The sequence below is a fragment of the Myotis myotis genome, unplaced genomic scaffold (assembly GCF_014108235.1).
Source record: "Myotis myotis isolate mMyoMyo1 unplaced genomic scaffold, mMyoMyo1.p scaffold_m19_p_3, whole genome shotgun sequence".
NCBI classification, from domain to species: domain Eukaryota; kingdom Metazoa; phylum Chordata; class Mammalia; order Chiroptera; family Vespertilionidae; genus Myotis; species Myotis myotis.
In genome coordinates, this window is record NW_023416335.1 from 42,911,380 (window position 1) to 42,938,049 (window position 26,670).

At 39.7% G+C, this 26,670-nt stretch overlaps 1 protein-coding gene across 1 annotated transcript in view; it reads right to left on the reverse strand.

Annotated features, from left to right (window-relative positions):
- The window catches only part of GPC6 (glypican 6), a 1,123,860-nt gene that overhangs the window by 833,141 nt on the left and 264,049 nt on the right, over window positions 1-26,670 (reverse strand). Inside the window, exon 2 of the mRNA XM_036297016.1 lies at window positions 4,830-4,988. Coding sequence (XP_036152909.1) covers window positions 4,830-4,988 — 159 coding nt within the window. The remainder of the gene's footprint in view (window positions 1-4,829; window positions 4,989-26,670) is intronic.

The following is a 26,670-nucleotide window of genomic DNA, read 5'->3' on the forward strand; positions in this document are numbered from 1 at the left end:
TGTGTATAAATTATTTCCGCATTCAGTAAAATGAGAATTCTGAGGGTGTTACTGTAGAATAAGTTCTTCAGAAAGATGGAAATTACTGCTGAACTTTTTTTTTTATTTTGCTTTTAAAAATGTACTTGCTGCCAAAATCTCTGGACAAATGTATGTCATTAATATACATAAATAAAAACCAAGAAAGAGAGAATAATAATAAGACCAAGAAGAACACACTAAACAAACAAACAAAAACTCTCATATTGAGTTTCAAATGCAAATAAATTTCAGCTCAAATAAATCTGAGGAAAAAATAAACAAAATAAAATGCCCTGTCAACTAAATTTTCCTGTCCCTGAATTATCCATATTCCATACATGTTCCTAAAGAATAGAAAGCAGATGCCTACATCAAGATAGAGGTTACTAGACTTTGGTACCTAAGGGGAATAAACAATATGCTTTTATTGATTCAATACAAATTTTTCACAAAACACTCATTTCCTTTTAATTTAGGACAACTTCCAATTGAATACCATTCTGCCTTCACCAAAAATGTGGCTAGATTCTTTACCCATCAACATCACTATTGACTGGCTACAGAAATATCAGTGATTTTAGATAATGTCCACATGAACCAAATAAAAACTTAGTATTTCAACCAAATATTGACTTCCTATCACATCACTATTTATAAGACTGATGTGAGTATTAGGTTACACTCTTGGTTTCATCATTTTGGTGGAAACTTGGCAAGTCATTTACCCGCTCTAAACTCCAGTTCCTGGACTATATTTAGGTGGGTAATTATATTTTTTTAAGGATTAAAAAAATCCCACTTTTCTCTGAAAGACAGTTCCACTTCCTCCCCACAATAAGTTGGGGCAGGGCAGGCAGAGGGAGACAGAGAAATAGATGCTGCTTATCATAAAATTTCCACACATTCAGGGACTGGAAAGCACTCAAAAGGTGACAGTAGAGTGGTTAGGCTAGGTCTCAGGAGTGCTCAGTCCAGAAGGGAAGCCGACTCAGTCACCGACTGGCTGTGTGTCTTGAGAGTGCTGGTCACCCTGGCAAATAGGCAAACATCTACAAAGGGCGAGGTACAGGCCAGGTGTTGTCCATTATTACAATTACTACTATCAGAGTGTTCTCTTGTTCTCCATTTTCCTAGGATCCTAACAAATCAGCCACTGAAATGCATGACCACCATTGGGATTTAGACACAAATGCCACTTGGACAGGTGGGACAGTCACAAAACACACAAAAAGCTAGGCAACTGAGAGGGTACACAAAGATGTCCCTTCCTTTTTTCTATATTTACATGATTTATTTGTTTTGTGTACTTCTGGCTGGGTGTTCAGCAGAGTGAGAAAGGTAAGAAATATGGGAGAAATTTTATGACCATCTGCCATTTGAACAGGGCTGGGTGCTCATCCCCACATTGAAAGTATCTCTATAATTCCGAGGGACCCTTTGCAGCAGTCAGACCCTGGCCAACATGGTGAGGGGCCTGCAGGGATACGTAATGCAAACCAGAGGTGGAAATTGGGCCAGAAAAAGGAAAAAAAAAAAAAAACACATACAAAAACTTGTGGTATAGGGAAAAGCACCAGTGTAAAGAATATATATATCCTTATTTTATATACATTTATCATAACATTTCAATTCTATGTTTAAAAAGAAAAAATGGTACAGAGTGATAAGCAAATTCCTTGCAAAAGAATGAAAATTTCAGCAATTGAGAATATATATTTTTTCAACTCATTGTCTTCAGATACAACCTTATTTTCAATGTATTGCTTCTCAGCTATATATTTTAGCCTAATGGGTATATGGAGCAAAAGTTGGCCATTTGGGAATGTAGACAAAAATATATATTAATTCAGGTTTAGGTTCCAATCACCCAATGAATATTTATAAATGTACAGTGTTATCTCATAAATATTACTTATGATGTTAATAGGAACTTGGAAAGAATATGACAACAAATAGAATGCTATGTTATGTTAAAAATTTTGAATTTCAAAATTTAAAAGTCACCTTTGTCAAATAACAAAAGTTAATGGAATCAACACATTCCCAGAATAATAAGGGAAGCAACAACTGTAGACTAATTTTAACAGTGATTGAATCTGGCCTCTCCATATAGTTTGGACTGAATCACACGTACCAGATAGAATTTAAAATGTTATTGTAGTTAAGGAAAATAGGAAGGAAAGGGGTCCCCTCTTCATATGATATAGTCATCATTCATATTATTTAAAATAAAATAAAATATCTAGCCAATAAAGACATCCAAAATACAGATGACAAATCAGGATCTCTAGATTAAAGTGGGATCAGAGGCAGAAATGCAAAAGGCACACTTTGGATCAGGAGACCCCAGCAGATATGCACAATGACTCACAGAATAGAAATGACTTATATAACCATCTTCTTACTCCTGCTAGGTGATCCTGCAAAGTCACCTTTCAGAAAAATAAAATTCAAAGCCCTTCAGAGCGCCATTGGTTTTATCACTCAAGATAAGACTGGGAAGGTAACATTCCAAAACTGACCCTAGGTAGTTCTTCTGTGCTTACCAACTGATACTCATCAATAAACACCACAGGGATGTGTTAAGGGGGAAAAACAGCCAAGGGAAGAAATGGAAAGCTACCTAGGTGAAGTTCCTGAAAGGTGACTTAGGGCATCACTTTCTAGGGATAAGAAGGTAAGCCATACAATTGTATAACTGACCTCATGAAATTGACAAAAGAAAGGGCAAACATGATAATGGTGACTTTTTAATTGGCATGTTTCTATAAATGTTTTAAAGACTGAGCTCTACAGAAGCTGTGCTCACCAGGACACATTCAGATTTTTTTTTAAAGTCTGGCTGAAAGCTTCCTTGGGAAAAATCTTAATTTCTCACCCATTTCAGTGGAATGTAACTGCAATGAAATGCACTGCTACTAAATAATTCATCACCCTCTATGTCAGATCTAATCTTATCAAAAGTCAATGCCCTGTCAAACAGACTGACTTAATACCCCTAAATACATTAACATAATTTAAAACACACCTGTAAAAAGAGAGAGAGGGAGGGATGGAGGAAAGAAGGGAGAATGGAGGAAGGGAAAAGGGAGGGAAGGAGATTTCCTAAATAAAATGAATGAGATGTGGGATTAAATATTATAAATTCAAAGACATTGATATGAAAATACAAGAAGTATCTCACTCAGACTTGTTGAATACCTTTACTCATTTACCAAAAAAACAAACAAAAACACAAAAACAAAAAAAATCTCCATAAAGCTACCTTACATCTACTATTTTTATTGAAAGATATATATATCTTTATACACATATATTATGTATTGTGAATACTGCCCTGGAACTATTGCAACCTAATTTTAGAGTACAGTTTTATAAAAGCACTAGAGTTGTTTTCCAAGGGTAGAAATCAGCAGCAGCAGGTCCCTCCCACCTGCTTTCTGTCACAAAAGATAGAGTGTCTCAAGTGGCCTCCACCTGAACTGATACATTATAGTTCCTCAAACACAGAGCCCCTGCAGGGGCTCCTGAATGTCACTGGAGTGGTAATCTGTCAATCAAGGGTAACTCCCAAGTACTCCCTGGGTGCATTCAAGGGAACAAACATTCACAGTAACACTTCAAAACTAGGCATTATTTTCATATACATCTACATAATAAAGTCGAACACAGAGTGAGAGGCAGCAGAAGAATGTGAAGATGCTGAAAAATACTTGCAGGAAATACAAGTCCCATTCGCTTAGGTGGAAAATTTCACATCATCTTGAATACTGAAACCATTGCTGGGTGGACCTGCCTTTTAGAACTTGGAGGACTGATTTGAAAGAAATTGGTGTTGTTATACTCATTTAAAGCAGCAGAAGCAGAACGTTTTACCTACTACAGAGGAAAACAAAAAAGAAAAAGAAAAGCTTTGGCAGGCCTCTTCTACACGGGCTCTGTTGTGCATTGACTGGAGAGCGGGAAGAAAATGAATGGCAGTTCTGTTGCCTTAGGCAACTTAATATGACTAAGGGCACAAGGAAGGCTCACCAGGATTTGCAAGTCTGCTTTACAAGGAGTCACATAGTAAGGTACACTCATTTCTTAGAGCCCTAAGACTACACAGCACGTAAGAATATTAACTTCATCCTTATTAATTCAGTTTATAAAAATCAGACTGCTTTAAAATATTTTTCTGAGGCTCACAAGAGAAAACGCAATGCTGGAATTCTAGTTATAATTACGTTCACACGTTGCACTTTCTAATACAGACAGTTTATTGAACAAATAGAATTGAGAAGTGAAGTCAATTGCATATAATCAGGAAATCAATAGGGGACTTAAACCTTATGCAGAAAGCACTGCAACTGAAACGGGAAACCTGGCTATGTGATAGGGAGGAGGAACTCTAAAATAAAGGACACCATGTCATTGGCACTTCAAACACGCCTGTCTGTTTCAAAGTGTTGTATTTCAAAACATTTTGAATGGCATTCAATTCTTTTAAGGAAAAATGCCCCGATGAAAACTGAAGACAAGCTACAAAACCTGAATTAGAATCACTCTAATAATAAAACTTGAGCTTACGTCTTTCAGAAATCTCACAGGCAAACTGCAAATGCAAAACAGCTCTTTAAATCAGGTTTTTCCAAGCTATTACTATCTAAATTGTCAAGAAAGTACATACTTTAAAAAAAAAAAAGCTATAAATATTTAAGAGGGAAAGAAAAGCTCCTACCTAAAAAAGGTTTTTCCCATAAGACCAGGGTGTTTCTCATAGAAAAGCACAGGTAGGACAAAGTGAAAGGGGAGGCTGTTTGACCTACCGTCGAACTTCTTGTGCCTGGACACGAAGGTAGTGCGCACGAAGTGACTCGTCTCTTCCACGAGGTTTTCAAACTCCAGTTTGCTCTGCTGGCTGAGCTTGTCCTCCATTTCTGTGGTGCAGCAGGTATATTCTTGAGGACAGATTCTTAAGTGCTCCCCTGCAAAGACAAGCTAAATGTCAGTATGAAACGATAAGGACTTAGGGGAATTCCCGTCTCTCATGTTGCCCTCAAATCCGGGGGTATTTGTCCCCTCAACCCCTCCAGCCATCCCCATGAACTTGATCTGCACCTCTGTGTACTTAACATTGCAAACATTCTGGACTTTTGCTAAACCAGATGCTATGGTCTGAATGTCTGTGCCTCCTCCCCCCGCGACACAGACACACACACACACACACACACACACACACACACACACGCACACACACACAACCACCACCACCCATAACTCATATGTATAAAACCCCAGTGGTTAGGTCATGGATGGAATTAGTGCCTTATGAAAGGGACCCCAAATAACTAATTAATCCATCCCTTCTTTCAGCAAAAAGGTGGCATTTGTGAACTAAGTGGCAGTCACTAGACACTGAATCTGCCAGGGTCATGACCTTGGAGTTCCCAGCCTCCAGAACAGGGAGAAATGACTGTGTGTTGTTGATAAGCCACCCAGTTGATGGTATTCTTGTGAGAGCAGCTGCATATTTAGTTCCTGTCCCTGTCATGTAAAGACCTCGGAAGACCACGGCGATTTTCTGCTTTTATTTGAAATGTACCAAGTAACACCAAATGACAAGAGATGCAAGACAGTTATATGGGTGATTCTTTGGAAACCTCAAGTAAGGCAAAGACCATCAGTCCCATCACCGTCGTCTCGGACAGCTAGGGCGAGAAAAGATGGGAATGGGCCCTGAGTTCTCTGTCTGCCTGTCCATCTGTCAGAATGCGTCAGCTTTTTATTGGGTGAAAGTGAGTGTGTTTTTAATGGAGGTCCCAGGTGCCACACATTCTCTCAGTTGACATTTCTTTGTCAGAGAGAAAATGTTCGCCTACAAGGAGGAAGGCGCTGATGGGTGTAATTAACGGTGATAGTAGGAGTATATAGAAATGTGAAGTAAAAGGTAATGAAAGTCTTGTATTCGATTCAACAGATTTATAGCTGGATATACCAGGCCGCCTGTTTTGACAATATTGCTTTCTTCAATGCTATTTGCAAGTAGAAGCCAAACCTTGGCTTCATGAAATTAAAATGGTCTGAAATGAAAATGTGAATTTCCAGTTGGTGCAGCTTCTTTAGTGTCAAAAATGTTTAGCAGAAGCTCTGGGGGGAAGAAGAAAAATCCACCCAACATCTTGCTAAGTTAAACCAACACGTTGCCCCTGCAGATGAAGCCACTATGGGTCATTTGAAAGCTGCATGTACTTGATAGGATCATTAAAAGTCATTTCTAATGTTTAACAATAGTTATATAATATTATGCCCTGTGACCCTGACTGATGTACAGAGGGCTTCATGATTCCTCATGTAGTTTGAGGTTTTAGTACCTACTTAAAGCAACCCCAGAATTAAAAAAAATTATCTCAGTGTATATTAATGTTGGATCTCACATAATTCCTAGAAGAGGAGACCATAAAATATCATGTGTATATGCTTTAAATGGGAATGAAAATACTTGTACTTGAGAATGTTACATATCAAATTCAAGATAACAGTTCCCTCCCAGGAGGAATTAAGATTCAAAAGACATACTCAAATACTTGCATATATAATCTTTTATTTCTTAAGTTGTTTGATGGATACAATGATGATTATTATAGTATTATGTTTAGATTCTCTGTACATTTACAATATTTTTTAATACAAACTTAGAAATATGCCACTAAAATGAAATAGCCACTACAGTTGTGGGAGAGAGGAGAGCAGAGGGTAGATATTAAAAAAGAAAAGCAAACTGTCCTTGGCATTCAGAAGCCAGCCTGGCACTCACTGCGAGGTCACCACAGTCCACTAAGTCTAAACAAACTCACAGAACACCAACCACAGACAAGATACTCTAAGGCCATAATAAAATGCAACAAAACAAGGCCACTTCAAAATTGTGTCTAAGCACAGACAAAAACAAGGTCACCGTGCCATCTAAAAATGCCTCCTGTCCATGGCAAAATGAATGTTTGGTACGTCTTTACCATTTACAGATTGATTTTCACAGGAGGCTCCCTCCTTGTTGATCAGATTTACTGTGATGCCTTATTATAGAAATGCCTCTGCTTTCCAACAGTACCCAGTGTAGTTTGAAGCCCTGCTTCCTTGAACCCTCCCCCAAATTACTCAGCCACAATCCAAATCCTGTAATAGATTCCTTTGAAGTCTCTCTTGTTGAGAAACCCATGGTCCTCCATGACATATTCTCGCTTGCTGCAGTGAGAGATAACCCAGATGGTTAACCTGCAGATGTGTTCCTGATAGGTTCTGATTTGAAGGTACTGGTTTGCCAAAATGGGGACAGATAGGACAGCATAAATTTTGAAACAATGTCCCCAAGTGATTCGGATACTCTGATATACCCCATTGAGAAGCATAGTTCTAAAGTTTAAGGTGCTGAGAATGGAATAAGTTATTAAAAGGAAATGGTTCACAATCCCTAATTTTCTTTATAAAGACAGGAAGGTAGAGGGAGAAACATTTTAATGTGAGAAGAGAACATAGATTGGCTGCCTCCTGCATGCCCCCTACTGAGAATCGAGCCTGAAACCCAGGTATCAGGCTCCATACCTGGTATATGCCCTGACTGGGAATCTTACTGGCAACCTTTTGGTGCACAGGACAACACCCAACCAACTGAGCAACACCGGCCAGGGCTAACTAATTTTCTTTTTATAAATATGAAATCTAACCAATAAAGACAAAACCCTATTCAGACTGACTGGATATTTAGTATTAACCAGTTTGTAGTGTGTTCCCTTTTCTGACCTGCTTATAAACTGTTTTTGTAAATCCCCCTATACTATTTCTTATTTCCCCCTGTTCCATTTCCCACTCTGTATGTACAAATGAAATGCCTATTTCTCAAGATTTAGAACATGAGGCTGGATTCCTCTTCTGGATCATTACAATTGAGTTTACAAGAAAATGCACAGGGCATCTTGGTTTTTTTAAAAAAATTGACCAGAAGAATATCAATATTTTATGACCCAAGGTATATTTTGATATTAGTGGAAGAAACCCTATGGATCAACAGTCATAAAATTAGGTGGATACATAATCTGTAATTAGCCAAAGAAAATCGGTATTTGATGTTTTCATGAATAAAAACCTAAAGATAGTTACTTCTTAATGAGACAGCTTTAACCCAAAATTATTTCATTTGTGTGTGTGTGTGTGTGTGTGTGTGTGTGTGTGTGTGTGTGTAGGGTCATGGAGGTATATGTAAGAGGTTGCCTTACTAAGTCAAAGCAGTTTTAACCTTTTTATAGAACTGAAAGTGTTCCCAACAAGTGGATTTCTTTCTCCTCCTCTATATGGGTCCCTGGCAGAGAGAAAACTAGGGAGATGAAGAGACAGACATGGACAAGCTTGGAGACAGAAAGTGAAGGGATGGGTAGATCACTTGAATGTTGAAGAATCCTGCTATGGAAAGAAAAGATAATTCCTGCAACATTCATCAGTATTCCCTAGCACACAGGATTAGGACACATAACACATGTGGCTGATTTTAAGCTGAGGCTTCCTTTCTTTTTCACCTATCCTATATAATAAAAGCCTAATATGCTAAGTGTCCAGTTGTCCAGTCATCCATTCAACCAACCAAAGTGTAATATGCTAATGATATGCTAAGGCCACTCAACTGCTCACTATGATGTGCACTGACCACCAGGGGGCAGATGCTCCAACTGGTAGGTTAGCTTGCTGCTGGGGTCCAGCCGATGGGGACTGAGCTAGACAGGTCGGTCATGCCCTGGAGCCCTCCCACGGTCCCTTCCCAGCTGGCCAATCTCCTGTGTCCCTCCCCAGACCCGATCGTGCAGATCGTGTTATCAGTGGAGTCCCTTGGCCTGGCCTGCACCCTCTCGCAATCCAGGACCCCTCAGGGGATGTCAGAGAGCTAGTTCCGGCCTGATCCTGCAGGCCAGGCTGAGGAACCCTACTGATGCATGAATTGGTACATTGGGCCTCTAGTTACTAGATAAGAAAGCTGTGGAAGACGTGAACTATTGAAGTGTAGTTCCTTTTCCCCCCTAACCTGAGGCACCTGATACTTCCCCCAAAAAACTGATGACTTTGAATGGCCAAAACATTTAGGACAATTAGACATTTGTTCTGAGTGGGTTCTTATTTATTGTGGGGGGAGTCCTACAACATGAGTTTGCAAACCATGGCCTCTGGGTTAAATATGGCCTACCACAATTTTTTGTAAGACCTGTGAGCAAAAAGTTGGCAAATAACTAACTAAATAAATAAATAAATAAATAAATAAATAAATAACATGATATTTTGTGCTATGTGAAAGTTTTGTAAAATTCAAATTTAATTATTCATGAATAAAGGGTGGTTTGTTTGTTTTTTGGAAAAACGTCCCATCCTTTCATTTATGTATTGTCTATGGCTGTTTTAGTGTTAGAACGGAAGACAATTATGACAGACCATTGAGCCTGCAATACACAAACTACTTACATCCTGAAAACATACATGCCAGCTATCCTGATATATTAGCCCTTCCTGTTCCAATTTCTCCATATAGCAAGAATATGAAAACTTTTCTCATCTTAAATACTTCCTGACACTTATGAGTATATAATGTAAAAATGGTATTCTTCCAAAGTTGTAACATATGAAGAACAAACTACTGTTTAAGAGTTTTCCACCACCATTCCTTTCTCAGATTCCCTTAGGTTCATTAGGTTTTCTATAATATAATTAGATACAACATTAACTCAAATGGAGTGCCCTTAGACACCTCCTAGATCACTAATAACAAAGATACTAAATAGTTCATTCCAGAAGATTAGAATGAAAGACCATAAATGTAGATGTAGGATTGAAACTATACAGATTGTACCTTTTACTCATCAGACATTTATTTATTTTTTTTAAATATTTTATTGATTTTTTTACAGAGAGGAAGGGAGAAGAATAGAAAGTCAGAAACATCGATGAGAGAGAAACATCAATCAGCTGCCTCCTGCACACCTGCTGCTGGGGATGTGCCTGCAACCAAGGTATATGCCCTTGACCGGAATCAAACCTGGGACCCTTCAGTCCATAGGCCGACGCTCTATCCACTGAGCCAAACCGGTTAGGGCTCATCAGACATTTATTGATGACCCTCTATGTGCAAAGCATGATGATAGGTCATGTCCAGCAAGATCAGACAAAGAAGATCATGTAATCAGCTTAAACAGGTGCATGCTCTCTTAGTGTACTTGAAGTTTATGCCAGTGAATACCTGAGTCCCTGCACTTTTCAATACCCTCTTACTAGCTCTAAAATGAATAAGGGGAATAGTAGATGTGAAAGATAGGAACTGCACCAGGAAGTTAGAGAGTGAGCAGAAACTCAGGGACATATATTCAGATTATAAATTGTCATCTGTTTTCCAAAAAACAAATGGGACTTTTCCTCCATCTATACACCTCTTCACCAATGTGTCACTCTTTACAACATCTTTCTCCAAATGCATGCCAGATGTTCATTTTCACTCCAAGATGCTGAGATGACAGCAGAAATGTGGTTCTGCCACGTCACACTCCCTCTAAGGCTGGCCCTTGGTCTGAAAGCTGCCAGGAATAGGCTTCGTGAGTGGCATGGTGGGAAAGAGCAGAGGACAGGAGGGCCTCATTAACCAGAGAAGCCAGCCTCTGTGGGTCTGCAACAGCAGAGACTGCCCTTGGCAGTGACATGTGAGGACCTCGGAATATACATTCCAAACAAACCAGCAGCACGGAAGTGTCCATCATAAGTCACATGTCATAGACTACAGCCAGCCAAACTCTTGGCTCTTACAGAGTTTTGGAGTGTGGAGAAAAGTTCCCACTTTTGCACTTCCTAGAAGGTAGGTAGGAAACCAAAAACTAAAAAGTGAAAAGAAGATGGCAAGATCTCAAAAAAAAGTACATCAATTTCTGAACCTCCAAGTTCCATCTGATTAGAATGCAATACTTATTTCAGACTTAGTCTGCTTCAGAGTGTATCGTCCTTACCAGAGTTCTCTCATTCTTGGACTATTAAATTTCTCACAGTCAATTGGCTGTCTCGGGTACCAAGGTTGAATCTCCTCATCTCTTTGTACATTGTCTTAAATAATCATTCAGTTTGTTCACCTGGTACCTAAAAAGCAGACTGGAGCAAATAATCTAAGGTAACAGGTTTAGAGAAGTAAAATATTCTAGAATGAGTTAACTTTTACCTAGAGTTTCTGATAGCCAAGATCATTTAAATTGTGGTTAATAGTCCTGGATTGTTTTTAGTTTTGTAAAGTTCCTCTGCAGGCTAATCAGGAATGGCAAATCGAAGGAAAGCAGCATTTTGTAAATGTCATGTTCCAATTCATTTCTTTAAGTTCAAATTCCCAAACCCTCTAAAGTAGCACTTCTTCCAGATGCTTCAGTGTGAAGCTGTGTTAGGAATAATCCTTTCATATCTGTGAGGGTTGCTCTTCTCTGATCATGTCATTTACTAGAAATGTTCAAACTCTCACATAAGTTTTAAGAAATTCAATGAATGTTCGACTTCAGAGTATCTTATCACTCTAATAACCTATATTAGTGTCATCCTTTGATTTTGTCAATTTCCTAATAAAGACTTTGAATACTAATTCTTTTAGTTAGAAAATGTTCTCTCTGCATTTTACAAAAATAATTCCTTTGAAAGAACCAATAAGTTAAATGTTTCACTCTGTTCCAACAGTTGCATGAACAGGATTTCAAACATGCTTCTTAAATGGTAGAGATGCCACTTCCACAGCCCTTCTGGTCTTTCCATTCTCTTGCCTAGTTTTATTTCAAAGAAGCTGATAGTTGGGGGTGGAGATGGGCAGAGAAGAAGGTGTGGTCAGGATTAATAAGGCATGAGGATTATGTGGGGTAGGGAGTGGGCAGAAGACAAGGAGATCATAAGCAAGCGGAGTGAGAAAGGTATCTTTCCTTTTTCTCACATCTAATCTGGCTCCAATAAAAAATTATTAAACTTGTAAAAACTGATAATTCTTTAAATGGAAGGGGTTATCCTTGTCTTAAGATGAATATATCGTATTTAATCCATACAATATTTTGAGACACTTAATAACAGCAATGCCTTAAAAATGATTATCAGTAATTTCTATGTGCAAATATGCAGACACATATACACACATGCATACACACAAGAATGCATAGAATTTCTCCCAATATTTGTTTAACGTAAAGAACAGAAGGATCTCAGAAGAAAATTTGAATTGCTACAATTTTTCTTCTTCTACATAAGAAACAGCCACAAATATTTGTGATTAAATGTCACAGGAACAATACCAAATCTTAAGAACAATGTGATTCCATGATCTAAAGTATGCCACAAGTTGGCCACTCAACTTATTAAAATACTAGTGGTCCAGTGCATAAAATTCATGCACAGGGGAAGGGGGGGGGTGTTCCTCAGCCCAGCCTGCACCCTCTCCAATTGGGGACCCCTTGATGGGTGTCCAACTGCCAGTTTAGTTGGACATCCCTCTAAACTGGCAGTGGGACATCCCTCTCGCAATCTGGAACTGCTGACTCCTAACTGCTCATGCCTGCCTGCCTGATTGCCCCTAACCCCTCTGCCTGCCTGCCTGATCATCCCTAACCTCTCTGCCTGCCTGCTTGATCGCACCTAACTGCCTCTGCTTAACTGCCCTCTCCTGTCAGCCTGATCAAGCCCCCAACTGCCCTCCCCTGCAGGCCTGATCTCGCTCCCAAGGGCCCTCCTTTGCTGGCCAATTTGGTTCTGATTGGTCAGTTTCTATGCCAGTCAGCATCAAAAGCTCTGCCTCCTAGGCAGCCATTGGCTCCTCACAGCACCGAGATTTGGTTCTGATTGGTCAGTTCCTATGCCCGTCAGCATCTCTGGGCCTATCAACAGGGCCTGATCAGAAAGGCAGGGCTGATCAGCAGCCCAGGTGGAGAGAAATGGAGATGTGGTTGCTGGCCAGACTGGGAAAGAAAGAGAGAGGCAAGTGCTGATCAAAAGCTGCTACAGAGGCAACGGATCAGTCCCTGCTTCTCTCTTCAGGCCTCTCTCTGGCCTTGATTCGCAGCCCCCTCAGTAGTCAGTGCTGGGGCACTGCGCCTGCAGTGATAGCAGTCAGTGCTGGGTTGCCACGGCAACCCAGGGCTGACTGCAGGACTGACTTCCAGTTGGTTGAGCCTCAGTTGTGACAAGTCCTTATGACCCATGGTTTTCATATATTAGGATTTTTAAGAATCAATGAAAAACCAATGTAAAACATCCACAATCTATATCATAAATCTAACTGATAAATCTAGTAATGTAATCGATTATTTTACATCCATAAAAGGAAGAGTGCTTAGGAATAGAAAAATATTTTGCACCTAGGTCATGGCCAAAGGTAAGAAAGAAATTATTGTTATCCCTTGAGTTTTCCCAGCCTCTTCACCCCGTATCTTTGCCACTTGCTTGTTAAAGGTTTAATAGAGTCTGTAAACAGAAGGAAAAGTGATCAAAGCCTGTTTGGTGCCATGTACTATAACCCATAGGTATGCTGAAATTAAACTGGGGGAAGATGGAGAGGGGAGAATTAATGGACATGCTTTCCAAGAGATTTACCTACAGCTATTCTGATAAACTCAGCAATCTCTCAAGGGGACCGTTCCTTTCCTCGTCTTTTGAGGATTACACTACCAAGTGGAATGCCCAATATAAAATTTTCATAGTAGTTAATGATAATAAAATTGCATCAATATCCAGAATGTTAATATGTTGGTTCCTCAAGACAGTTCTCTGAGAATTGGGACCAGTAAATAAATCTTGGTCTTATTATCTCTGTATTTCAAAATCAAACTGAAAGCTACACAAATACAGAAAACTTTAGTTATAATCTATAGGATTCTGAGGAGATGAGCAAAACACCAAGGCAAGGACCTCTGCTTTCATAGTAATGTATACCTTCTACTTGCCCAACACTTTTTGAGCACTTTCTAAATCAGGGGTCCTCCAACTATGGCCCGCGGGCCACATGCAAATACAAATATTATATTTGTCCCCATTTTGTTTTTTTACTTCAAAATAAGATATGTGCAGCATGCATAGGAATTTGTTCATAGTTTTTTTTTTTAACTATACTCCGGCCCTCCAATGGTCTGAGGGACAGTGAACTGGCCCCCTGTTTTAAAAGTTTGAGGACCCCTGTTCTAAATGCTAGCAACTGTGAAGTAGGTATTTGTATCATTTTTCATTTTACAAACTAGAAAACTGAATCTTAGAAAGATTAACGTAATCTGTCTCCAAAGCTCACCCTTGTAACCACTGTAAGTTGTGACAAGACTGACTGGAGCACTGCAACAAATGTATGGGAGGAGGAGTGTCAAGGGATATTTTAAATTATCAAGGGAAATTCCACATCTGTGGGAAACGGCACAAACTAATTGTTGGAGGTAGTTCAACATCAGATTCTGATACCTTCCTCCCATTATATATCTTTGCAAAGCTGGGTTTCCCCTAATTTTCATTTTACCAGTATCATTTTAGCATAGCCATCTTCTCATACCCCAGTTGTTATACCCCAAACCGAAATTATGACTACTAGCTTCTTTACCTTTGTGGGACTCAGTGCCTTAGCATACCTCATGATACATGGTTGATTCTGTAATAAATATTGAATGGAATGCATCTGACTCTTTTTGCTTTCTCAATTATTCAAGAATCATTCAGTAGCACCCAAGCAATAGCTTAATTTATGTCTGGTGCTAAGGGATAAAAACAGATTCTGTGCTTAAGAAGCTCAGATTCCAGCATGGAAAGATGCATCTATGTGTTACAGTCCACCTTATAGATAAGCACACATACTACAAAAGTACATAACTCTAACCATCCACCCACTTCCCCAGACTCCAATAACTCTTACAGAAACAGCATTAATTATAGGGGCTCTTTTGATTATAGCTTTGCCTACTTCATTTACAGGCAAGTAGCAGTAGTATTGCTTATCTTTTTAAATTTCAATGACAAGCAGGAACATCCAGAAAGTGGTTTCACCTATTTCTTTCACTTTGCCCTGGCTCAAGTATCTTTCAAATTCTAGGACCTTAAAATGCTTAGCAAGCATTTGACTTTACAGTCAATGTAAAGAATACAGTTTTTAGAGCTCACATGAATTAAGGATAAGTGTTTCTTGTGAAAGTTTTGCCACCATTGTATATATTATGTATGCATTGGGTTGCAATGAACAATTTTATTTCGTATAGTGTATTGTGGGCACAAAGTTTGGAAGCCAAATTTCAATATTATGTGCAAGTGATGACGGAAAGGGCAAAGAGCCCACTTACTAATGCATAGTTGGAAACCATAAACAGCCAATGCTCCTTCAGGTAAGTTGGATGGCATTAAGGCATATTTTTCTTCAATAATATTAAGATGTCTTCCCTGGAAGTCTATTTGAGATGTGTAATCTTTACAACGCTCCCTAAGCATTTTTATACAGGCTTATTTTCCACTTGTATTTCATCAATATATTGTTTTGGGAACCATAAGAAAGACTAATTGCTAACCGAGAAGAGGGATTTAAGCAGCATTCATAAGTATGTTGTGAATTTCATGCTTGCTCACAATTCCTTTGCCAAAATCTTCATATTCAAATGTTCAAAGATGTCTATACTCCTATAGTCTGAATGGCATCTTTATGGGCATGCTTGGTTAGATCTAGTTAAGCTGTTCTGACACTGCTTGCCAATTCCAGGCAAACAGTAATTCACCAGTTCCCAGTGACCTTCTGCGAGTCATCTGAGCAGAGATGACTTACATCTTTCTCTTTCTGGGGCCCATATTGCATAAATCAAACAAATAGCCTCCTACAAGTTCCCTCACAGATGATGATCAATTTCAAGTTTAATGCAGTTGTAATCCCAGACCCATCTTTGCTTACTAAAAATTAGCCATTTTCACAACTGAATGCAATGATCCTGCGGTGATATACAATGAATTCATTGAAAAAGTGCTTGTTTTTGACTCTGAGATAGCAGATCAGCATTCTTACTAAATTATATGACAGCTCACATGAGAATTTCGGATTTACTATGCAAAGCCCACTGGCTGTAAACTAGTTCAGACCAATTCAGTAAAAGGGGCTGAGGCTGGGTGAGAGTGATTCAGAACTTAATCAACTTGAACTGCATGTAAGCCTTTGTGAAAAATTATTTTTCCTCTCCACAAAATACTGCAGTTTTAGTAGGCATCTGTACAACCATGGTTACAACACTGATGGTTCATATGGAGTAAAGTAATAAAAAGCAAAGTGGCCAGAAATGTTACAAGATCTATGGCATCGTCTATGAGTGTATATTTCTTTAATTGTCTGCCTCCATGACAATGAAACTCCATAAGATCTAACCTTTCACAACTCATGGAGCCATTAACTTATAATAATTACTTTAATTCCCACTAATCACTTAAGATGGATGCCCATCGGTAAATATCACTCAGTCTCTATTTCACAGGGGAGTGATGGGAGGCCTATGAAAGGAAGATAGTCCTTTCCCCTTGGCATAGCTTTTGCAATTAATAAAGGGCAAGAGGTCTCTTTCTAGAATTTGTATATGGGTACCTGAGTTTTAAGATGACACTACTTCAAATGCTATAATAAATTCTAGCATCCCTTCCAACCTGGGGCTTTAAAAAGTTAGTGTTCAGGTAACAGCAGCATAGTCAAGCATTTATCATTCAAAAATGTGTATAATTAACGCTCAGCTATGGTTTCAAACCAAGAGGAGAGCAGAACCTCAGAAGACAAAGGAATAAAATCTCCCCTGAAATTAAAGCACAAATCCTTATATATCTAAAGGAGAAATGAGGAGCCAACTTGAATTCTAAAAAAAATACTGCATAAAGAAAATTTAAAAAATGCCTTGAGCCCTAGCCGGTTTGGCTCAGTGGATAAAGTGTTGGCCTGCAGACCAAAGGATCCCGGGTTCAATTCTGGTCAAGGGCATGCACCTTAACTGCAGGCTCCTTCCTAGCCCAGGCCCTGGCCCAGGCTCCTGCAGGAGGCATCCAAATGATGTGTTTCTCTCACATCGATGTTTCTCTCTGTCTTTCCCTCTCTCTTCCACTCTCCCTAAAAATCAATGGCAAAATGTCCTTGGGCGAGGATTAACCAAAAGAAAAGAAAATGTCTTGACAAAGAACAAAATACTTTAAAGAAATACCTATTTCTAACTTAAAATAAATCTCAATAGGAATTTAAAAAAAAAATGACGATACTTGGGGACTCTAGGAACAATCACAACATTTTCTTCTTTATAATCTTTTTCCTAGACTTGCCTCAAAGGAGGCAGAATCCATAGCTACCTGTATCCTTTAGTGAAGATGGAAACTACATGTAGCTTTGCTTTTACCCAGCATTAAAAATCCAAATATGTAAAATAACTGATTAAGTCACTATCGTTTAACCTAAGAAAATACTGCATTTATGAGTTTGGCTCTTGCAAAGTAAGATATTAATAGAAAAAGACCTCAAGCCAGATCCTAGTTTTGATGAAAAGGCTAGAGTGGGATGACATTTGATCTTTGGGAGGCATATGTTGCTTCAGAAATTAAACTTCAGCCTATGTATATGCATTTCCACATGGTTATTTCTCATTGCAAATTATTTCCTCTGTGGTTAGCCTTCCTATATTAAACTTTGCTGTACTGGGGGGAGAGAAAATATAAATAGATAATTAATAGTTCACATGAAAGCTAAAGATCCCATGTAGCTCAATTTATAATAAATGCTTAACTTCTTTGATCTAAATTACTGAGTTTATCTTCTCAGGACTCCCGTCTAGTTCCTTGGGTAGTAAGTATTTGAGGAGTGCGCTATTAATCCTTTAAAAATCCCCCAAATTTAAATAACTTCTTCTCCAAGAAACTTAAATGTATTACCTTGTAGAGTTTAATGTACATGTCCCACATAACTGCATTACTTTTGGTCTATGCATTTATTATAGTGTTCATTTCAATACATCTAAGTTGTAGTTATTTATAGAGAAGGCTGTACTTCCATTCATCTCTTGCCATTCTCTTTCTTAACTTCTGTGCCAAACAGAACTATTGGCAGCAAAAACATATCATGCACAATTATACTTTGGACCTTGGCAATGCTATTCTCTCAACATAGAAAGCTATGTGCTTCTCTTTTTCACCTCCTCATCTCCCCTCCATTCCTTCTCATCTACCAGGTCTCAGCTTAAACACCACTTCTGAGACTCCCTTATCTGGAGTCTAGGTGAGGTGTTACTCTGCTTCTTAGTAACCCATTACCTCTGCATATGGCCCCGTGTTATACCAATGACTGCACTGTAATGACCAGTCTATCCATCCATGTTCCTCGCAAAAGCACCACCTGCTTAAGAGATAGGACTGTTATTTCATCAATTATATCACTATTACACAGCTCAGTGCATGGCCCATAATGATACTCTATACATTTTGGTTCAGCAAATAAATAAAAATAAAGATGAATTGATGCAACAAGGCAAGTAGTGGACTTTGCATTAAGAAGAATAGTAGTTTCACTCAAAAATAACTAATTTAAAAGAAACTTTGTTGATTCTTGGCTTATGCAGGATACATAGCATATTCAGGAGAAGGCAGCAAAGCTGGTAAAAACACCAGTAACTCAGTCATAGAAATACAAAGTCTGTAGTGATTTTCAAACCAAATTGAAACTCAAACTCGCTTTTTAAAATAATTTGAACTCCCACTTACATCCCTTTAAGGAATTATATTGGTAATATAACTAACGCTTGAGCCATGGTTAAACCCGAGGCAAAAGAAGCAATCTTTGGACTACAGATGTTTGACCTGTATGTGCCATCACCATGATCACAAGAGTGACACATACAGATACAGAGGTGTGCCGGATGGGCATGGCAAGTGTTAGAAATGGCATAACTCTCAGTAATGAGAATGTGTGAAGAATGAACAAGTCTTGGTAAAAATCTCCAAATCAAAATATACAATATTCTTTTGATTTACTCCATACTAATATTCCTAGAAGAATCGGAGTATAATATTTTATGTTTACAGTAAAATGGAGTTAAGTTTCAGGCTTATTTTATTATAAACAATACGTTTTACCCACCAGAGAATCCGACATGATGTTTAAACATTATGTAGGATTCTGGACAAGTCTTCATTTTGGAATATCTGACTCATGGCAGGATATCTTAAATCCTTGGTAACTGACTACCTACCAGTTTCCAAGGCTAGAATATTATAGAAGAGATACCTGCCCTTGAAGAGAGTTGGACTAAACAAAGTTAAACTTTTTACCTCTAGGATTCTATAATATCATACCTATGATATTTATGGAAAATATATGTGAGAGTAGAGAGTGAGCCATTGAACTGAAACCAGTGGCTGGTGTGTGTGTGTGTGTGTGTGTGTGTGTGTGTGTGTGTGTGTGTGTGTGTGTGTTTAGTCATTGTTTCACAGCACCTGCACAATCATCTACCCATTCTTCAGTCATGTATTGAATGCCTACTCTTTTTTTTATTGATTTTTTACAGAGAGGAAGGGAAAGGTACAAAGAGCTAGAAACATTGATGAGAGAGAAACATCAACCAGCTGCCCCCTGCACACTCCCTACTGGGGATGTGCCCACAACCGAGGTACATGCCCTTGACCGGAATTGAACCTGGGACCTTTCAGTCCGCAGGCCGACGCTCTATCCACTGAGCCAAACCGGTTAGGCTCTTACAAGGTCCCTCTGGCACTTCCAAATAACTAACCAGCTTGAAATTTTCTACAGAAAACCATCCTTGCACTCTCATTTGGAAATCCCATCGATTGACATCAAACTCATCCATCCTCCAAGGTGTCTTTCTATTGAATACTGTGAGGTAGGTGTGAAAAACAGGCCAAAAATTAATTCAGTTTTCCCTTTAAAGTGCCCAGGAAAGTCCAATCTTTCATAATGCGTAATAGTCCCAATTTCCTGGAGAAATGCTCAGAAGTATGTGAAACTGTACAAACCTCTTAGAACAGCGGACCTTTTCCCAAACTCCTAGAGCTCTATTTTGCTGACTCTTGGGTTCATTTCCTTTTCCAAACCCACGTTCTTAGACAATTGGTTTTTGATAGCACATTTTGTGAGAAGAATCTTCAGCTACCTCTTGGGGAACATGTTCCTGACACTGTGCCCAATACACCGTGGAGAGCAAATGGTATGGCAAGGATTTGTCTCACCTCACTGTGTAGATGGCTATAATTTACAAGTTTGGAAGCACACATCCTCTTGGGATTCACAGCAAATTGTCCTTTATTCTTTCTCTAAATTAATTTTGTTTTTCATGATTACCCTGCCATAGGAGAGACTCATTGTATGTACAAGAAATAATGGAATCAAGCCAGGCTTGCAGCTTCCATAAGATTCATCCCTAAACAAACCCTGCTGGGAGACTATAGCTTAGTATGAGCCACCAACAAGATAGGAATTTTGCCATTAAGAAGGTTCTAAGCCATTTACAACAAAAACAACAAAAATGAGCTTCAAATGCTCATTTCTAGCTCCTCTGAAGCAGGTCTTCTGCAGAATTAGCACCCTTTGCAAAATTATTGTAACTAAAATTGCACCAGGACATGGTGAGGAACATGCACACACTCAGGGTTGGCCTGAGAAAGGGTGTCCTATGACTTCATACTGTTGCAAAGACTTAAAGACACAGGGCTTTGGTGCTTGAAAAGTTGTAATGGCTTTGGCCCAACTACATTTCACAGAAGTCTACATGGAGCCAAGCTCATTGTGTCTTCCTGCTTCAAACATAATGGTCCCTTTCTCTAAAATAATCTGGGTGTAAAAGAAGTCTCCATGTTTAAAAGAGTGACTCAGAAGTTAAGAATAATGACTTAAGTGACTTGAACAAAAGGTGTGCACAAGTAGGAGAAAGGCAAGCACGAATCTCAATCTCCATAATAAGGGGTAGACTATGTAAACTTGTCCAAGGCTATGGTCCCTTCAGACAGGTTGACATCAGGACTGAGGCAGTCAAAGGAATACTACACACAGTCTGTGCTTTTCACCCTGCAAGCTCCTCTCACTTAATCCTCAATCCACACTTCACAGTAGTTTTAATTTCACCTGTTTATTCCTCTGTAGAGGTGAAGCAACTTACTGCCAATGCCCACCCCTTCTAGAAACTGCCTTCATTTAGCAAGCATACTATTTTTTTTCTTTGATTGCATGCTTATTTCTGGTGATTTGTGGTTAAGAGGGTGGGTGGAGATGCTGGGTCCAGGGAAGGGTAAAGCTGCCTGAAGTTACCCATTAGTGCTGTCCCTGGTAATTTCAATCCCTCCTTGCCTAAAAGAGTTGGGTATTTTTACCTTTAATTTTTACTTGATGAAGAAAGTGAGGCTTCAGCTCACATGACTCCTTGGTGGAGAGCCCAGAATTGAAATGAAATTGGTTTGCACTCACATGTATTCTCTGTCATCTGTGACTTCCCCTCTCTCTTCAACCAAGACTAATAGAAGGGCCTCTCTCTCTCTCTCTGGGAACCCATACTGTTTTTGCCCAGGTTGTCAAAGGCTTATTCCTTGAATAAGTCTGTCTGCATTCTGGCCTCTCCCTCCCAAATCTGGCAGTATACCTGGTCTCTGGGAACACATGGATCAGAAAGTTTCACAAGTTCATCCTTATAAGAAGTAAAACGGAACAAAGAAAGACTACTCAAGAAATGGAAAAGTTTTACCATGTCAGCATTAAGACTTTGGAATGAAGGTATGAGTTGGAATGCTTGTACTTCAACTTAGTAGCTATGTGACATGTAAAATTGGGCATGATAAAGTACCCACAATCACAGCATTGTAGAGAAGATGAAAAAGAATAGCATATAGGAAAGTACCTAACTTATTGTAGAGAAGATGAAAAAGAATAGCATAGGGGAAAGTCCCTAACTTATAGTTTATATATCTATATATATAAAAGCCTAAGCTATCCTTATGACCAGTTGGTCATTTGGTTGACTGGTCACTATGACATGCACTGACCACCAGGGGGCAGACCTCAATGCAGGAGCTGTCCCCTGGTGGTCAATGCGCCACGCTCCCACAGCCAACCTCCCAGTCCCTCCCCTGAGCCGGCTGGCCCCCATCAGCCAATTGCAAGCCAGGCCGAGGGACGCCACCTGTGCACGAATTCGTGCACCAGGCCTCTAGTATATACACACACACACACACACACACACACACACACACACACACTCTAGAGGCACAGTGCACCAAATTTGCACACTCAGGGGGTCCCTCAGCCCAGCCTGCACCCTCTCACAGCATGGGAGCCCTCAGGGGATGTCTGACATTCTTAGTGCTGCAGCGGAGGCTGGAGAGGCTCCCGCCACCACCACTGTCCTCGCCAGTCTTGGCCTGGCTTCTGGCTGAGCGGCACTCCCCCTGTGGGAGCGCACTGACCACCAGCAGACAGCTCCTACGTTGAGCGTCAGTGATGTCATAGCGAGCGGTCATTCCATCATTCAGTTGATTTACATTTTAGCCTTTTATTATACAGGATGCTTATGGAAACACACACATTCACTCTTTTCTTTTCGATAAAAACCCATAGAGGAATGGAAATATAATCTTTTCAACATCAAATATTTTGTCTCTTTCTCTTCCTTCAACCCTGATATTAAAAGAAACCACTGGAATGTTCCAAGTAGCCATCGGGATGCAAACCTCCAGCTCCTCTTGTTCTAGGCTCCTAAACAGGAGTTTCCGCCTTGTTCCCTGCATGGCAAGCACAGGCTTGCCTCAGATCTGCCAAATTCAAATTTGATAGCCATGAAATGCCTCCAGACTTTAGCCTATTTGCAGAGGACAAAGAAAGGAAAGGAAAGGAAAGGGGAGACTGAATTATCCACACCACTTACATCCAGATTTTCTGATGATTTGTCCTGGCCTTTCTGAAAGCCAGATCTCCTCATTTACCTAGGACCACCAGAACACAATAAAGACACAGTAAACGCATATCCAAAATTCCTGACAGAAAGAAAATATTGTCAAAAAATTACATTTAAAAGAGGGTATAACCATGATACCTACAAATGCAAGATAAACATTAGTCAAAGATCTTACTTAACTAATTTATTCATTGGAGAAGCAGTGAGATATTTTAATTGGTTGAAAAGTAGATTTGAAGAACCACACAAATGTAAAAATAATAAAAACTGGAGCCACTTTAAAATGGAGTCAAAGTGGCCTTCCTTATCTCTCCCAGAGGAACTGCCTTGCAGGCCTTACTCCTCGAAGACAAGAAATCAGGTATTATGACTAATCAAATGATGACTGCCAGACTGAAAATTAAAACACTGTTTAGGGTTACCTTCACTCTGTTAGCTTATCTGCACCAATAGAAATGCCTTTCTTCTACTGATGTCATTGTCCCCCTTCCTGTTCTCATACATAACCCTTGCCTTTGTCTCCTAAGCAGAACAGTACTTGGGTTTCTGCCTGAATCAGTGCTTCCCAAATAGCTATTCCTTTAATTTTAAATAGATGCTTGTTGTCTCTTCAGCCTTTTATTTTTAGATTAACACACATATTAACCAAAAAAAATATATACTGAAATGATTACAAATAAATATATTTATTTCAGAAAGATGAGTAGCAGTAGGAAAAAAAGCTGAAAATCAATTGTACTTCCTTCCACAAGATAAAATTAATTCGTGTGTCTATGGACAGGAATCATTTGCATTGTTATCAATTATTTACAACATACAGAGTTGCAAAATAGCTTGAAGATAATGATCATAGAAGAGACCCTGAAGAATCAGATAACCCAGAGGAGAGGGACTGACTGCTTTTCCAGTGAAGACCCCCAGGAACCCTTCTGATTCACTTCAATGTTTTTCACAACTTTTCCTCAAATATAAATTGAAATAAAATTAAGCAAGAAAGCGGAACACAATTGGGAATTATTTTTAAAGGAATGTTAGGAGTAAAGATGACAGAAGTAAAATTTAGTCAGTCTTGGGAATATTGTACAGATTAAGAAATGAAAAGGAAACTCTATACCAAAAACCTAACCGGTGATAAAATAAACTGCACTTCCTGACTTCTGCACGTCTTTTGGAATTACTCCACCATTAACAACTGCCTGAAAACACATCCCGCTATATGTCATTATTATGCTTAACATGTAGCTGGCCTGTGAGCTCAACAACACTGAAGAACTGACAGAGAAGCTTATTAAATAACTAGAGACCCGGTGCACAAAAATTTGTGCACACAGGGGGGGCGGGGGGGAGAGGGGGGTCCCTCAGCACGGCCTGTGCCCTCTCGCAGTCTGGAACCCCTCGGGAGATAACGACCTGCTGGCTTAGGCCTGCTCCCAGGTGGCAGAGGGAAGGCCCAATCCCTAGGTGCAGCCCCTGGTTGGGAGCAGAGCAGAGCTGATTGGGGAGTTGGGGTGCCGCCAACTGTCATGCACAGAGCAGGGCGGATCGGGAGGTTTCGATGCCACCCTCAGTCACGCTCAGGGTAGGGCCGATTGGGGGGTTGGTGCACCGCCCCCTATCACACTCAGGGCAGGGCCGATGGGGAGGTTATGGCTCTACCCTGTCACACACAGAGCAGGGCCCATGGAAGGCAGTTGGGGCGCCGCCCTCTATCACCCACAGAGCAGGGCTGATCAGGGGGTTTGGGCGCTGCCCCCTATCACGCTGATCCCGGTGCTTGGAGGCATATTACCCTTTTACTATATAGGATAGAGGCCTGGTGCATGGGTGGGGGCTGGCTGGTTTGCCCTGAAGGGTGTCCTGGATCAGTGTGGGGGTCCCCACTGGAGTGCCTGGACAGCCTGGATGAGGGGATGATGGCTGTTTGCAGCTGATCACACACCCTGAAGGGTGGGGGTCCCCACTGGGGTGCCTGGCCAGTCTGGGTGAGGGGCTGAGGGCTGTTTTTAGGCTGGCAGGTGACTGAAGCTCCCAACCGCTCCTTTTTTTTTTTTTTTTTTTTTTTATTCTGGGCTAGCTTTAACTCTGAGGCTTGGCTCCAGCTGTTAGGCCTCCGCTGCTGAAAGCAGGTATCTGGTTTGTTTGGGTTCTATAATCGAAACACTGTTTCAACTCCAGCTGTGAGATCCCAGCTGGCTGAAAGCAGGTTTCTTGGGTTTTGTTTAGCTTCTATATTTGTAACGTTTCAAACTGCAAGCTCAGAGGCCGGCAGCGGAAGGTGGGGAATGTTGGAGTCCTCCATCACTAAAGCAAGCAAGCCTCATGATCGCTTCAAGCTGCCTGGCTGCCAGCCGCCATCTTGGCTGGCAGTTAATTTGCATATCGCCCTGATTAGCCAATGGGAAGGGTAGCGGACGTATGGCTAATTACCATGTTTCTCTTTTATTAGATAGGATATGTGCCACCAATCACCCAATATAACCACATTTCCATGTATTACCTTAGTGTTTGTCACAATTTATAACATTATTCAGGGGTGATTGTGCTGTGTTAAGAGCCACAGAGGCCCATGGGACTCCCTGCAGAAGTTGTTAAAGTAGAAGTGAGAACTGTAAAAGCAATAGCTAATCATCCCCCAGCACCATCCACTGGCATACATCGGCACCTGCCCACTTAGAGCAAGTAAGTCCTGAAACATTAACGAGCCCAAAATACATCACTGCAGTAATACCCAACGGCAGTCTCATTTAAGTGACTGGAATTAGTGTATTGGGCAGATATACTAAGTAGACTTATCTATTAGCATCAAGACAATTCTATTTAGAATATACATTTTCACCTAAAAATGAAAAAAAAAATTTCCCTTAGACTTCTTTATCTCTCTTTGATAGAAAATGCAATATTATTCAAGTTCAGGACATAAAAGAGATTTAAATTCATCAAACCTTTTCAGAAAGATGCTTTATAGGAGATTGTTTTCAGAGAGTTTTATTCTACAAAATAATTTCCTTAAATTACCTGACACTTCAAGTCCTAATAAAACTATTTCTCAATTACAAAATATAATACATATATATGTAAATAGATACTCATGTTATATCCATTAAAATCACAATAAATTACTAAAATTCTGATATTTTAATGTAAAATATAATGTAGGTATTTCTTCATATTACCTCCACATTATATGAATAAACTCTGATGTCCAGTTCATTAGTTCCTGGGCCAGAGGCAGACCGGTGTGGGTCCCTGCCTCCCTGCACTGCTCCATCTTACAATATGGCACTCTCCATGTCTGCATCCTTTGTCTCATCCACATAAATCACCTACTATGAAAGAGGCTCCGAATTAATGACATGTTTTCTACTTCGTGTGTATATTACATTCATTCTACTCATTTGCAGAAAAGCACATGCTATTAAGAATTAAAACACAAAGAGCCTTTATATCTTAAGTCAATATTTTCAAATATTTTTCCCAATTTTTTCAAGTATTTTTCATCCTCAAATTTTTTTAAAAAAAAGCATATTTCAGCAAATTCACTTGTTGGAATACTCACTGATTTCTTCAAAGCAAGATTAGTACTTGTTAAAATGTTACTCAACTGCAACTGTTCTTTTGATTCAAAAGAATTAATGGATTTTTTGAGAAAGTGACCTGTTAACAGGTCAATCTGTCATTGGTAAAGACTTCAAGGAATCTATAACTCAGATGCTAA